Source organism: Eufriesea mexicana, unplaced genomic scaffold, assembly GCF_001483705.2.
Source record: "Eufriesea mexicana isolate 0111107269 unplaced genomic scaffold, ASM148370v2 scaffold386, whole genome shotgun sequence".
NCBI lineage: Eukaryota > Metazoa > Arthropoda > Insecta > Hymenoptera > Apidae > Eufriesea > Eufriesea mexicana.
In genome coordinates, this window is record NW_016908604.1 from 429,436 (window position 1) to 445,090 (window position 15,655).

At 39.2% G+C, this 15,655-nt stretch overlaps 1 protein-coding gene across 2 annotated transcripts in view; it reads right to left on the reverse strand.

The window, feature by feature from the left end:
• Positions 1-15,655, reverse strand: part of Ae2 (anion exchange protein Ae2) — a 59,032-nt gene that overhangs the window by 21,248 nt on the left and 22,129 nt on the right. For both annotated transcript variants that reach the window (XM_017897145.1, XM_017897143.1), the window contains exon 2: positions 7,875-8,068. In XM_017897145.1, coding sequence (XP_017752634.1) covers positions 7,875-7,928 — 54 coding nt within the window. In that variant the 5' untranslated portion in view covers positions 7,929-8,068. The remainder of the gene's footprint in view (positions 1-7,874; positions 8,069-15,655) is intronic.

Here is a 15,655-nt window from a genome sequence, read left to right on the forward strand (position 1 = left end):
CTCACTTCTAAAAGAAAAATTCTTTTAACGTATAAGCCTTAGAAAGATTATGATCAATTCTGCTGGATGATGATAAATTATTTCTCAAATAAATCATAATTATACTTAATACAAGAATTTCATCCTCTACCGATTCTTCACCCTGCTTAGAAACAACCTTAATGAACGATGTGAATAGTAAAAATAAATAAGAATAAATCTTAATAATATGAATAAATAAGAATAAATCTTAACAATAAACAAATTATACTGAAATCTAAAAGCTGGGAACAATTACCGAAATGTAAATGTAGGTAGACATATTGAATTTCGGTTTCTATAAAGGTTTAGGTTAGATTTAGGTTAGGTTCGAATCTTCATACTTTAGGTATGAAGGTATAATACCAGTATTTGTACTTCCAAGTATAAATCCCTGGTCTCTCAGAGTATGACTGATCATTTTTTCCTTTCTGTTTATTTTTCTCTCCAGATTTTCCACCTAGATAATTTGAAAGTGAGATCTCTACAATAGGTTCATCACGTTTCGTTTTACAGTCATGGACGCTGGCAAAAGATACGTAAAACGGGAAACATTCACATAATAATAAGGAGCCATAAATTTAAAGAGAAACAACAAACATCTGTAACGAAAAGTATTACTGACAAACAGGGTTAACATGAAATAAGTTATAATTATAAATAAAAAAGTTTGCCTGGAGTTAGCTACCCAACAGTGAAGCCGATGCGTACCAAATGCGGTAGAAAGTCATTTTAAAAAAGTTTGGTTTTAATACAAAATTCCGAAGCATGGTACGGTAACATTTTGAACATTATTACACAGCTTTAAAGAAGCTGACTGAAAAATTACGTAAAATTAGTTCCTTCATAAATGCTCATTATGTTTATTACAATCGAATAGTGAATGATTCAATAAAATTTACCTAGCACATTCTTAGGTTAAGTAAAGCTTCTCGCTTAATGAAAATTCTTAATGCTCATTACACATTTTCATTACGAGTGCAGCGCGATGCAGTGTTCATATTTACGGGATTTTCAAGCTCAAAGTCTCCGCTTTATTTCACAGAAAGAATTAGCTGCTGCTCGTTGTTATTGCGAAAAATATCCCGCGCAAAACGCGTTCTCGAAACACGGTGACACCCGGTCGTTCATCAAAGAGCCGCGCAGCGTTTCAAGGGCGCCACTCGTCGGTCGTAGATGTCGCGGCTATTTCTGACGCAAGGGGCGGGATGGAAACGCGTTTTGCCCTTTCGTTTTCACTCGCTCGCTATGCGCACAACGCCTTGTTTCTTCGCGGCAGACGAAACTGGAAAGATGCGCAGACTTATTCGCGCGAACATGCGCGCGAGACGATGAAAGACGCGTTGCCGCGCAAGAGATTCCTTTTGAGGTTATGTGCCTTTCGCGGTGACGCGTGGTTTACACGCGTACATATCTGTCACTGTTAAAGCCGAATTAAATGGAAATAACTGGTATCACGTTTCCTTTTCCTTTTCTTTGTTTTAATTACTCAGGATATTTAGCTGATTACGTTAAAATTGGTGGCGAGTTTTATGTACATAAATGGAAATGTGATTATACTTGTCTATCTTCATCATACCATTTCAATTACTATCATTTGCGTGGACTATATTTAGCTCTGGCAGATCGGTTTCTGGTGTTAATCGTGTGACCATTTAACAGCACAGAAATAACTCGTTGGAAGAGAGTTGGGAAAATCGTAGGAAAGAAATGTATCAGAGATAATAATAATTTGTCTCAACTGAATGAGAACAAATAAGTATACGTAAATTCATTTTCATCTCGATCAATGTACTAATAATCCATTCTCGTAGGATAACACAAATTTTACCGAGAATTTTATCGAGAAATATAAAGGGAAGAAATTTACACTTCGACTACGGTAGACTTTGAAACGCACCAACCATACCATACGATAGGAATCCATTTGCGATGTACACCGAGAATGAAACTTTTCGCTAGGTATACACTTCTGAGAAATTATCATATATTTAAATAATAGTCATAACACTATATTCCACTACATTAAAACATTATTTATTTCTGTATTCTGCAGTAACGTTAAATTGTTACTGTACATACTTAAAAATTAACAGTAAAAGAAGCTTCTGTAAGAGTAAGCCAGCACCTGTTACCAATATGGCCTGAGCAAGGAACACGCAATGGCGATAACTAAAGTCTCAAAGTAGCAATAGACAAAGGAGGCCCACCTTTATCCTTTTAGATACGGGACTGTCTTTACATTGGTACCACAATCTTCGCTTTATATCATTAATTTTTGTTTGCACTCTACACAAATTCACAACGTTTCTTTGGTTTTAACAGCTTTATAGTACTATGGGAAATATGGGTTAGGCGAAATAAATGAGAAATAAATCAAGAAACGTAAAATACTGTCCAAAATCATGTATCCATGGAAGCCACTATAGTGGCTACCATTTAAATTGATGCTTTCCTAGGAAGCCACTATAGTGGCGTACTGTACCTAAAAGATTAAAAAGGGCAAACCAAGAAGCGGGAGGGCAGTTTTATGCGAGAGACGAGAGAATACTACAGGAGAGTAAAGTACGATCAGCCACCGAGAATTAGAATTATTTAACACAGGCATCTTCTGAGCATCTTTAAATGCCCGCAGTATCGCAAGAGCAAGATTTCCAAGCGCCTTTAGGTGCCCATAGTAATCAAAAGTAATTAAAAGTAATCAAACAAATTTTATCAGAAGCAAATATTTGTTTCATTGTTCGCCACGAAAGTAAGGAATATGGAACCAATCGGTTCGATTAATTTTAATTTAATTTTAACCATTTGCACTGGACGAATTTTTTGCTAAAGAAGAGTAAGAGTTCAAAAATGCTATTAAAGCTGACGACGACGATATTTTGTGGAACAGTGAATAAGAAATCGTATAATAATTAACACGTAGAATTATTTGATTTCGACACTTCTCACACCGTTACATTATCTTAAATTTGATATGTTAATTAATATCGATCTCAGAAATTTTATTAAATGGCGACTGAAGGGCGTCTCTCGAGTGCAAAGGGTTAATGTAAAAAAAGAACGTATAATGCGAGACCATTTCGAGTCCTCTATCGAATTAGCAACGTCTATAAAAAAGAATTTCAGTCACGAAGAGTCCCTTCGCAGCCACTATAATTCACGGGTTTAATCGGATCAGTGCCGTAACTTCGGGCTCCAATCTTCGAAGCCTTCTCCACCACTGTTCTCAAGAATTTCCGGTTCTCGCGTCACAGACCCTTTGATCCGAAAATACCATTAGAGGAGCAACCGCATTTGACGAACGAAATCGTAACTTTGTTTTGTCTCGTTATAGCTACGACAGCTTCTCCGAAAGTAGCCAAAGGAAAATCCTATCTGAATCTAAGTTTAACCGAGTAGACCAGCAGATGGTCTAAGAAGAAATGATAAATCGAGACACCCATTTGGTGACCAAGGGAATTAGCTCTCTTTATCGCGAATTCTCCGTTGAAGTTCCCTTAAAATTCCAAGGCGTGACTTATTTTGGTGTGATCTACTGGCGTACTAATCACGTTGAAACCTTCGAGGGTCGTAGGTTGAAAAATTCAGAGAACGTGGAGGATAGATATGGGCGACGTGGTGTCTATGACGCGTGATGTGCGTGTCAGGAACAATCGGATGGAGAGAATTAATTTTAATCGACAGGGATGTATAATAAGACGTACAAAATCTGGAACATCTGTTGAGAGAAGATCGAACTCGCGGTTTGGCTGCACGATCCTTGCGGCACATTAACGATTCATTTAACGAGGATCTGCACCGTGGGGGTTTGTACGATGGGACTGAGAGCTGCAACGTGTGAGCAATCACGCACGACATGTTAATTAATTCTCCCCACTGCACGTGATCCAATGAATCGCGAGAGACCGAGTTGATGTCCGTAACGAGAAACTTGCAAGGCGAATGCACTGGAAAGGATTGTTGCCTCGCAGTTTCGAGAGACTCCTGAATCGTCCGGCAATTTGTACGTCTCTTACCTCTAATTAACGATACTAAAAACTATTATTTCAGGATTTCAAAAATTAAATCTAGGAATCCAGAGATACGGAAATATAAAAATCTAAAAATTTAGCAATTTAGAAATCTGAGAATCGAAGGTGCAGGGATCCAGGAATTCAGGGACCCAAAAATCCGGAGACTTAGGGATCCGAAAATCTAAGGGACCAAAAGATTCGGAAATTTTGCGACCAGAAAATCCAGAAACCTAGGGATCCGGGAATCCAGAGATCCAAAAATCTAAGGGACCAAAAGTTTCGGAAATTTAGGGACCCGAAAATCCAGAAACCTAAGGATTCGTGAATCTAGAGAAATCCAAGGACTTAGAGGTTCACGAATCTAGGGACCCTGGTAATTTAGAGATCTAAGAATTTAGGAATCCAGAGATCTAGGAATCCAGGAATGCAGTAATCGAAGAATCCGATAATCCTGAAATCCAGTAATCTAAAAATCCACGAATCCTAGGATCAACTAACCTAGGAACACAATAATACTGGGATCTAGTAACCTAAGAATCCATTAATCCTGGGATCCAGTAACCTAAAAATTCAAGTATCCCAGAATATAAGAATCCAAGAATCCGAGTTCGAGAGTCCAAAAATCCAAATATTCAGAAACCTAGGGATTCGGGAATCTAGAGAAATCCAAGGACTTAGGGGTTCACGAATCTAGGGACCCCGGTAATTTAGAGATCTAAAGATTTGGGAATTCAGGAATCTAGTAATCGAAGAATCCGATAATCCTGTAATCCAGTAATCTAAAAATCCACGAATCCTAGGATCCGCTAACCTAAGAATCTAATAATCCTGGGATCCTGTAACCTAAAAATTCAAGTATCCCAGAGTCCAAAAATCCAAAAATTCAGAAACGAAAAAGTTCGAAAGTTGAAAAGAAAAATTAATCCATCGCTGTTAGAAGTTAATCGTTCGTGAAATCGCGACTTTGCTTTAATAATTTAACCGCGATTTTATTAAACTCTCGAAAGTGGATCAAAGCAACTGCTCGTTACTGTGCAGCGAGTAGACCGGCGCGCGTCAAACTTTTTAATCCGACGAACAACGTGGAAAATGAAATCGCGCTAAACTTCGCAATTACCCAGGCCCGGAAATAGTTAAAATGAAAAAGTCTGGAAACGGTCGAACGACCGCAGTCGTTTCGACATCGAGGCCAGTTTACGTTCGAGTCCTCTTAAGCAATCTCGTGGCACGTGTTCCCGCGAACTTCCTACACCGTGTCACGATCTTCGTCCTTCTCTGCAACTTCACCATCGTAATCCCTCTTCCACGTTCCTCCAAACGCGAATTCTCCACACGTATAGAATTTAAAACGCGAATTTCGTTGCCGTACAAACGATCGCTGGGTTATTCGTGAATGGCGAGTGTAAGATCGAACAGCTGTGACGCCAGAAGCTACCGATTCGGCTATTACATAAAGCCGAGCCCAAGGCGTACCACACTTTGACGTCATCGAATTTATACTCGTTAGTACTCCCGAGGAAACGACGTGACGTTACATGACGGAACAGCCAACCATGGGATGATATTTTCGCGGGACTCAGTGTTTCTCCCTAATCGGATCATGTCTCATTACAGGGCCACATTTTCGATTCATTGGTGTCAACGATCAACGCGACCGATCGATTAGTTTAAACTGCAATGAACGCCGCGCAGCTCGTGCATCTTGGATCTTGGATCTTGGAACTCGATGCAAGGAGAAACACGCGCCTGTTTTCCAACTATTTCTTGGAAGGAGCAGTTCGAATGATGAAAACAGGCAATAAATTGACGCCGTGCCTGGAAGGACTAAGAAGCGGCGAGACCCTAATCAACGGAAGGCTTTTTAACGAGTAATTAGACGAAGTCGGTAATAATGTCTCGTGGAACTCGAAATGTGTATGCGAAAAACAATCTTTGGAAGCAGTATCCGCGAATTCCAACGGCGATCTTCGATGTCCCAGTCGCGTGAATCACGATCGCTCGATCGCAAAACGAAATCGTGAAACTCCGGGTGATCTTCGATACAGTAAACATATCCTTGCTCTCGGCCATTGTCGGCCATTTTGTAAACGCTGTCAGCGAAATTCTAGCTCTCTCGTTGTGGTACGAAAATTCCAAGCACAGATCCTTTCGACTACCAACTCGATCGCGAATGTTCGCGATAATTAATAATAAAATATAATTAATAACAATCGGTGAATGGGAAGGAAGGAAAATTTTGAAGAAATGGAATAACGATAGATATTGGGAAATTAATTGAGTATACGAAATAAGAAAAATGACAGGGAAGACGAGTGACTCGGACGATAACGTTGAGTTTTTGATAAACGTTTTCAAAATGATTCAGACTGCGGTAGATTTATTGGTAAATTAAAAATATCGGTAAATCGTTCGACGATCGTCTGTCTTATCGTCGATTCTCGACGCTCGTTAACTCGCTTGTCGGGATAAATGCGATTCAACACGCGAGTCGTCTTCGTAATTGTCCCAGTCGTGAATCTTCCTCGTAATTGCACGGAAATTTTATCCCGTTTCGATATTAATTCGTCTAGTCGTTCCGTGTTACGTCTGAGGTCTTTAACGAACAATTTACGGCGACCGCGACCGAGCTGAATTCAATTTTCAACCAATTCGTATCTAATTGTAGCAGGAAATAATAAAATACGTGGGCCCGTTGCCAAATTTTTGTTTCGTTGGATCAGGCCGACGGATTCTTTCACGAGTACCGAAGACTTAATATTTCTAAGAAAGATTCAAGTTTATATGCGTGTATTCGATTATTTATTCGATTTACTTAAAATCCCTGCTGCACGATGATGGAAAGAAATGGAGAATTATAATAAATGGGTGAAAGATGCTAATAAGTTTTGCCAAGTTTTTGATTTCCTTCGTTTCCTTTCTTATTTTTCGTACGAAGTTTGACTGAAATTTTTAACCTCCCACGACGATCTTTAATTTTAATGTACTCTACTTCAACGAAGTCAGGCCAGTCAATGATAATAATAATGATAATAATATACAGAGCGTGCGTTTTATCAGCACCTTCTCGAATGCCTGTCAAAGCAACCGAGGATATTAAAGAGACGTTCCTAGGAGAATTGTTTGATACGAAGAAGGACACGATGCGATGCATTCTTTTCACATGTGGAACGATATAGGAAAATTCAAGGCCGAGCTAATTTTTTTAAGTGGAATGCTACGTTCTATAGGAAAGATAATAATCATAATTCGCATATACATTAACCCTTCGCACCAGGACGAGGCTAGCTTGTCACGAGTTCTCGTCGAATATCAGAACATGTTACACTTGTCATACTGGTAGAATTATACTTAACATGCCCGAAAATGCGCGAAGTTCGGAGAAATTGGCAAATTTTTCTGTAAATTGCGAAGTTTGGAGAAATTCGCAAATTTTTCTATAATTTTATCGCGAATAGAGTATAGTGGTTAACAAAAATTAAATACTTCTCTGATACATCTTTCTATAATACATTAACACTAAACCTAGCATGATCGATCAAATGACGGAAGAAGCTAGGCGAAAAAATAAAATAAAGAAAATGGAACACGGGGAAATATTGAAAAATTGATTACATCTATGTGCCTAAAAGAAAAATCGCAAAGACGAGTGACACAAGTGACAACGTTGAATGCGAAATTTTTAATTAAAAATATAAAAGACACTATTTCGTGTCTGATAGGTCTAGTGTTAATTAATTCGATAACACCGGCGATGGTATCCTCGCGAAAAATCGTAGGACTAGGTGGTATTTAGTCACGTGACCGAGGAAAATCGGAATCTGTAAGATGCAAAGGGGGACTTACCGATACCCTCTTGCCAAAACCAAGGAAAGACAGCTTCCTCTTGGTATTCTCCATCGTTCACCGGTCGCGGTAGCCGCTGCAGCAGCTATCAGCTTAAGGTGTCGTCTTTTTCCTGGGTGCTCGGCCGATCCTGAGTCGGGACGGCGATGTCCACATGTGGAGGAGTCGCTGAGATGGCAGCTCCGTTCTGCTAGCTGTGCAAATACCAATATCTTAGTCGTCTCGCTGTGCAAGGTTCCGCTTTAACGCTAAATCCACCACGACTGGTCAAATGACCGAGCCAAATGACCGGTCATTTGTCACCGGCGGTGGAAAACGAGGCAGACTACGTTTGATCCTCGGAAGAAACGGAACGAGAGGAGACAGACTATAATTTTTCTTCGAAATTTCCTTTTTCGTAGAAGAGCATTTCTCTGAATAGACCGCTTTTTCCGAGTATAGCGTTCATTATGGCATTATCCCGTATTAAAAGTGACCCATCATGCGCTGGACTTAACCCTTTGCACTCGAAAGGCGCCTCTCAGTCACCATTTGTTAGATTCTAAAGATCGATGTTAATTAATATATCAAATTTAAAATTACCTAACGATGCGTGCAATGTCGTAGTAAAATAATTCTACGTCTTAATTTGCATGCGATTTCTTATTTGCCATTTTAAAAATATCCTCGACTTTGTGACAGAAAATCTTCGAATTACTATTTTTCTGTAACAAAAACATCGTCGAGTGCAAAGGGTTAAATTTCCTTTTCCAAGGTAGGCAAACCAAAGAAGAGTACCAAAGGAAAGAGACAATGAAATAATAATGCATGGTATCGGTGGAATATGAGAAATAGATAAAGCCAGGGGATGATATTCTAATGCACAATTTGATATTACATAAATTGTGATAAAAAGGACGTTAATTTAGGTATCATGCTATACATATGTAGCCACAGGAATATAACTGGAAGCCATCCTAAGTCAAGCAAGGATTACAATAAATAAATGATAAATTTCGTTTTTCAAATTGTGGGATTTTTTGGAAGAAGAGTATCTCTTTACCTAAGCCTTTCTTCGATTATCGCATTTATTGGGCTACTATCCTGTATTAAAAATGAAGTTCATGCAATGTAAATACATTGTACAAGCTTCTTATTAATTTAATCTTATTAATTTTGTGAAGAAAAAAGTTTCAGCTTTGAATATCCGAAAACCAAAGAGTTCCTCAACTTGTTTTGGATATATTTAACAATCTTAACTCGTCAGATCATTAGGTCTATGAGATGCTTCTAATTAATCTCCTTCTTAAGCACTTAGCACTTATTTTTCTCGCATAAACTGCAGAAGAAGAGAATCTGCGAAACGGAGTACAAATAACCTGGTTCTTGGAAATTCAATTGCAATGGATCGCTTCGCAGTGAAATGTAATAAACGTTTAATTAAAGTAATTGTACCAGCAGTTCTCAACCTCTCTTCCTCGCATACTATCAGCCAATACATGTTCGAGTCACGCATCATTTTGTAAATAATATCTATTTATTCTAATACACCTCACTGTATATAATTTATAAATTTTATACAATTTGTCACAACGTGTATACCACGGGTTGAAAATCACTAAATTACATAGTTCAATTTTAACGCTGAAACTAGCAAACGTGTGAAAATGACTGGTTTCCGATTTTATCAAAAGTGTCAAGCTGCTTTTGCAAAATTAATTTCGCTCTCCATCCAGTTAGAAATCTAATTATTTATACTAATTTATTTTCATCGTCACACTTTCATCGTTACTATCTACATATATTATATTTATCTCGACATTATCAGTCGGTAGATCTAACGTTAATATATGCAAATTTAAAAATTAAGAAAATAAGAATGATTCACAGTAGCATATTATATGACAGAGACGACGATATCTGATATTTTATGAATCTCTAATCGGAAGTTTAAAAATTATGAATTACATTTAGAAGGTTTAGGTTATAAGTTTAATATTAAATCATCAAACATCTTCCAATCTGATTCTTCTACGCAGCAGAAAAGGATTGATTCTCCGGAATATCGCTTTTATCACACTGAATGGGGATCAGACACTGATTCCTTCACCCCTTCTGTAATTTCTACTCTCCCTAAAATAATAAGCCGAAGTTCGAGTTAATTTATCAGAACCTGTCTTCCCTCTCAGCTATGACAGAGATGGAACGAGCAAACCACCGTGAACTTACAGAAACTTGGCTTCGTTTCTCGTCATGACGGTCCTCGTCACGATGGTAAAAATATCAAAAATATCAGGAAACGAATTACGTATGTACCACGTTGTTACATAACAATGAAAATACACGCACGAAAATACATACGCGAGGTAATAACATAATTAAAACAGGTCGAATGGGGGAGAAAAATGACGAGATTCTAACTGGCGATTACAAACCCCTAGCAGGAAAGGCGACAGGCAGAAAGATGATTAAAAGGTAGACCAAGGTAAAGCAAAGGTCAAACGTTTAAACTTTGGTTTTAAAGAGAAAAGGAGCCAATTTTTGGATTAAATTTCGAAAAAGAGAGAAACGTTTAAATTCGTTTGGAGGATTTTATTCGAGCATAGAGAGGAAGAGGTGAAACGAGGGGAAGACGTGGTCCAAGATGACCAAGGGAGCCAATACACACCTTTAAGCGAAACAATAACGCGTAGAGTCACGAGGACGTGGATGATGATGACGACGACCAGAATCGCGAGCAGACTCGAGAACACTTGTTCGCGAACTAAGGATAGCAGAGATCACTCGAACGACTGAACTGCTATCGAGGAGGAGAAGTGACTCGACAACAGTGACCGACCGACTGACTTCGTTCCAGACTACCACCGCTACTAAGAACGCAACATCCATCCGGAGGGACCGATTCTAACATAACTTGATAAATAACGGCTCGCCATACCATAACTATCGCGACATAAACAGACCAATATACGCGTGTACGTCTTCTGCAATCAACCGATCGACTGATTCTTTAATCCATTGTGATCCAAAACGTTTTATCTACATTTCATCCTCACTGGGTCATTGTCAGAAATCTACTTTGGAATGCTAGACAACATTTGATTCTATTTTAATTCTATTTTAATTCTATTTTCGGAGTAATAACACGTATCTACGTAGATACATTTTTGTCAGATTAAATTAGAACATGCAGGGTAATGTTTCGTGTTTAAAAATTGGCAAAAAATGGAATCGAACAGAATATCCAATCCAAATCGATATGGGACCACAAAGGATTAACCCCTTGCACTCGACGAATTTTTTACTAGAGAAGAGTAGAAAATCAAAGATTCTCTACTAAAAAACTAACGATACTTTTTAATACTTAAATAATACTTAAATAAAGAATTGTATAATAATAGAATTGTAGAATTATTTGATTTCAATACCTCGCACACTGTTACATTACATTAAATTTGATATATTAATTAATATCGATCTTCCAAATTTTATGAAATGGTGATTGAAGCTCACCTCTCGAGTGCAAAGGGTTAATATGGTATCTCTTTTGTTGCATAAACATCTTTCGAGATAAGTCAAAATGGCAAGCAAAAATTTGCACTGTTAGATAAAATTGAACGACGTTCCTGGATAATTTAGAGATCTTTTAAAATGGAAATACAGGTATCAACTTTGTTGGTCTCCCAAGACATCTTTCGATCGCTAGGATATTACAAAGGACAAGTGAATCTTGCAAAAATTTATACTATCAAATAAAAATCCAGACAAAAAGAAACGCGATCGCAGTGAACGACGTTCATAGATAATTTAAGGATCGGAGATGGATTCGAAATACGAGGATCAGCTACGCTGGTCTTCTCGTTCGTCTCTAATTACATTCTCGGATCCAATAAAATGACGTAACAAAATGCCTGTCGTTTTCCTATCGCCTGTTCGATTAGACGCGATATCTGGCCCAAGATATTCAGTCGCATGTTGAAACCGTATTCTCAGAGTTTTCTTCCACCGCGTATTATCTTCGATGTCTGCTATGGATAATATAAAGCTGGTATTAAAAGCGACTCGTTCGTCACATCGACCAAGAAGCGAACAAACTTCTTCCCTCTGTTAATAATCCTCTAACAGAACCCTACGATTCTCGGGCTTCCCATAATTCAGTCCGCGACTTTCTTCAAGATTATTGCCGGATTACCTCTGATTGATAGGATCTCGAGAGTCAAAATAGCCTCGACTACGTTGCCCAACATTACAGCCAATTATCGACGTCATTCAGAGTCCCAAAGCGACTCTGGAATCGTTTAATATGCGAAATGTCTTAAAATGTTTCGCAGCGACTGCTCCAAAATTTAATCAGCGAAACGTTTCAGAACTATTTTTCTAAAATTTCATCCGAGAATCGTCTCGGAGCGACTACTTCAAACTTTCATCAGCGAAACGTCACGCGGAACAACTCCTTCGAAATTTTATCAACGAAACGAGACAGAAAGACTCCTCTAAAATATAAAAAGCGAACCGTCTTGGAACAACTTCTCTAGAAATTTGACAACTGACACGTCTCAGAAATACTCCTTCAAAGTTTGATCAGCGGAACGTCTCGGAGCAACTCGTTTAAAAATGTAGTAAGCGAATTGCCTCACAGCGAGTCCTTTGAAATTGGATCAACGAAACGTCCGACGAAGGTTTTAAACAGAATCTGAATTTTTTCCATGCAAGATTATGCAACGAAACAATGACAAAAATGGTTGGGCCGAGATATTCTTCATTAAGAGTCTTGATTTAAGACTCGACCCAGTGATTTACGACATTCCTTAATGAATCGTTGATTCTACTCTTCTTTTACGCTTATTCTAATCCACGCTGTCTATCATTCGGCTACAAATAAATCTTCGACGGGGCAATAAAGCCCACTGGCGTCCAGGGAATGGAAAACAGCTTCTACCGCTTCTCAAATAGGACACGTCGCATTTTTTCTCGTTGCTTGTGCAATTTTTCGTCGCGGTCGCCCCGTCGAGTCTTCCGTGTCTACTGAGAGAAATGGCTAATCCGTCCTAACGGGAAACACTGCGAGCACGAGAACCATAGAATTTTCGCTCCTTAGTAGTCACACGTTGGTCCAACGGTGACTCGTATTGTGGCAAAGCCTGAAAAACGAGTTGTCCGAAGCCTACTCGAGGTGTCAGGAGAAAACGGTGAAGAATGGTCCTCCAGCGAATACAGGAATCAGAGAATTCCACGAACTGCAACTGTCGAAGAAATGGTGAGAATTTACAAGAATTCCAGAAACAAAGAGGAAGATGGATATACTTAAGACATTAACCAGAGGTGCAAAAAGTCGTCCTTCATTTTAGAAACTATCCCTGAGAGCTAAACATATATATAATACCACTACGCAAGGAGAAATGTTTTAAACGTCTATCGTACTTAAATTCCTCACAATTTTCTGTAAGATATATGATATTTTATGCTGGTAAACCTAAGATAATTTCCTGCGCTTATTACTTCAGAAAGCCTATGGAATTCCAGACCATGCACTTTTGAAAACATATTGTCGCGAATGTGTTCTATAATTCAATAATTTTGTGCACTATTCTCATGTCACTAATGCGTGTGCATAGATGACATACGAAGATCACGTGCAATCCTTTCTTTGACGTTCATATGAAATAAATATGAATGGAAATTGGTTAACGAGTGTGACAAGAATAGCACGGCCGGATCTCTGGCCTCATTATTAATTAGTACCGGCAAGATTAAATCAGGATCGCGTACAAATCTTCGTTGGCGAAGGGAAAACCCACCTCGAATGACTGCCGGAAAAATCAGCAGTCACGAGCACACGCTTAGGTATTAACGTAATAAATTCATATCGTGTCGCTGATCTCAAAAGCAATTACCAAACGAAAACAACAAATGACTCAGCCAAAAGATAAATCTTGGAATCATTTGAATACCTGTCGTCGCGTTTACGTCTCCTTTAGGCACTATTCCAGCAAGCTACTCGTTTGGTCTCCGAGAACCACCAACATGCGAGTATAATCGTTCTTTTATCGAACCGTCGTTCACAACTGGCTGGCTCCAACGCATGAATATATATCGTTGAACGCGTAACTACGACGAAAACCGTCGTGGAGGTGAAACAATACCGCCGCTCGGAAGGACGCTTTACAATGAAAATTCGTATCTCGCGATTAAACTACTCGGAAATAATCGAAGACGCATTTATCGACGCATTCGCCGAAGACTCGTTCACGGACGAACATCGGCTGATAGGTATTCCGAAGGTGTCGGGATGAAAAGATCTCGCGAGAGTCAAGCGGTTCCATTTATGGCGGTTCCACCCTTTTGTCCTCCAACCATCTGTCGCGTCGCGTGTTACGACTCGAGTCTTCTTTTTCCTTCCTGCTACTTTGCCAACGTAAAATGTAATAGCCTGGCCGTGTTCCGTTATGATAACGAACGATTTTTACTTATACGGACTGATTTTAGCTCCTCGTGCCACCACTGTGACGTGTCCTTATCGGTCTCTAATTTGATAACGCTCGAAGCCATGTCCCTAGTAGTCATCGAACAACGTTGGGTTGAACGTATCTTCGAAATAATGCGACGAGTATACCTGGAAATATTACCATGTTTATTTTACGAATTCAAAGTATGCGCGTGATTACCTCTGGGACAATTAAATTTATGAACGTAGAAAGATAGAGGCGCGTGTCGATAGTGACATAACTTAACCTTGTTTACACAAAGTGGCTCCTTGCGAGTCGCCGAATCCGTATTTCACGGTACCAAACCTGTTTCCACGCTGGTAGTGTGTAAGACCCAAGCCGGGTATAAACCATAATCCGAGCAAGAGAGCTGTAATTTGCTTGGAAAGCTTGATATGCAAACGACGACCGCTTCGAGTCGATAATAAATTACCGAGACCGCGAGGGATCGTGTGAGAAACGCTAAAGAAAGGAAGTCTGTCACAATTCATCGAGCGTTCGAAAGACTTACCCACCTGACGGATATTCCTGCTTGTCTTTTGTCCAATTTTTTCGGAGAAGGTGAAAGACACCGCTAACGAGACTTTCGGTCACCATCTGCTTCTTACGTAACACGTTCAACGACATTGGTTTCTTGAATTTCGGAATATACGTAATTTTTTGACAAAGGTAATTTTACCATAAACATCGTCCGTAATTATCTAAAGAATGTCGACAAATCAGCCTCGATAATAACCCAAAAAAGAAAGGACAAAATTCGAAGTAATTATTTTAATTAGCACAGAGTACACGTTAATTACAGGTATAACACACGCGTAGAACGAGAACATAGTATTCGTAAATGATTCACCTGATGTATAATACATACGTAGATAAATATGACCCAGTAGTAGCCAGTGAATAAATAAATCCGTATTACATAGCGACAGGCAGAGGCTCGTTTCGTGTACGCTGTCCAGTTTTATGGTCTACCTTCCATTTGAAATATTCAAACGCCGTAAAACGAATCCTGCGACGCGAACAACGGCACGAAGATAGCCGAATCGAACGAAACGTAGGTTCCCGCCAATGGCGGCTAAATTCAGGCGGGCTCCGCTCGCCCAACGTCAATGCTCGTAAAATTGTCGCGATGGCTTCCACAATTATGCAATTAACTTTCCAACACCTATCACCGTTTGCTCTTTTTACTCACGGAATTACCTTCTAATCGCAGGCTTGATCCGCTCTGACTACCAAGTCGAGTTCGTTTCATCGTCGAACATACGACATGCAACGTTCCCATTATCAAAGGAACAAACGATTTCGGTAAACGTTCCT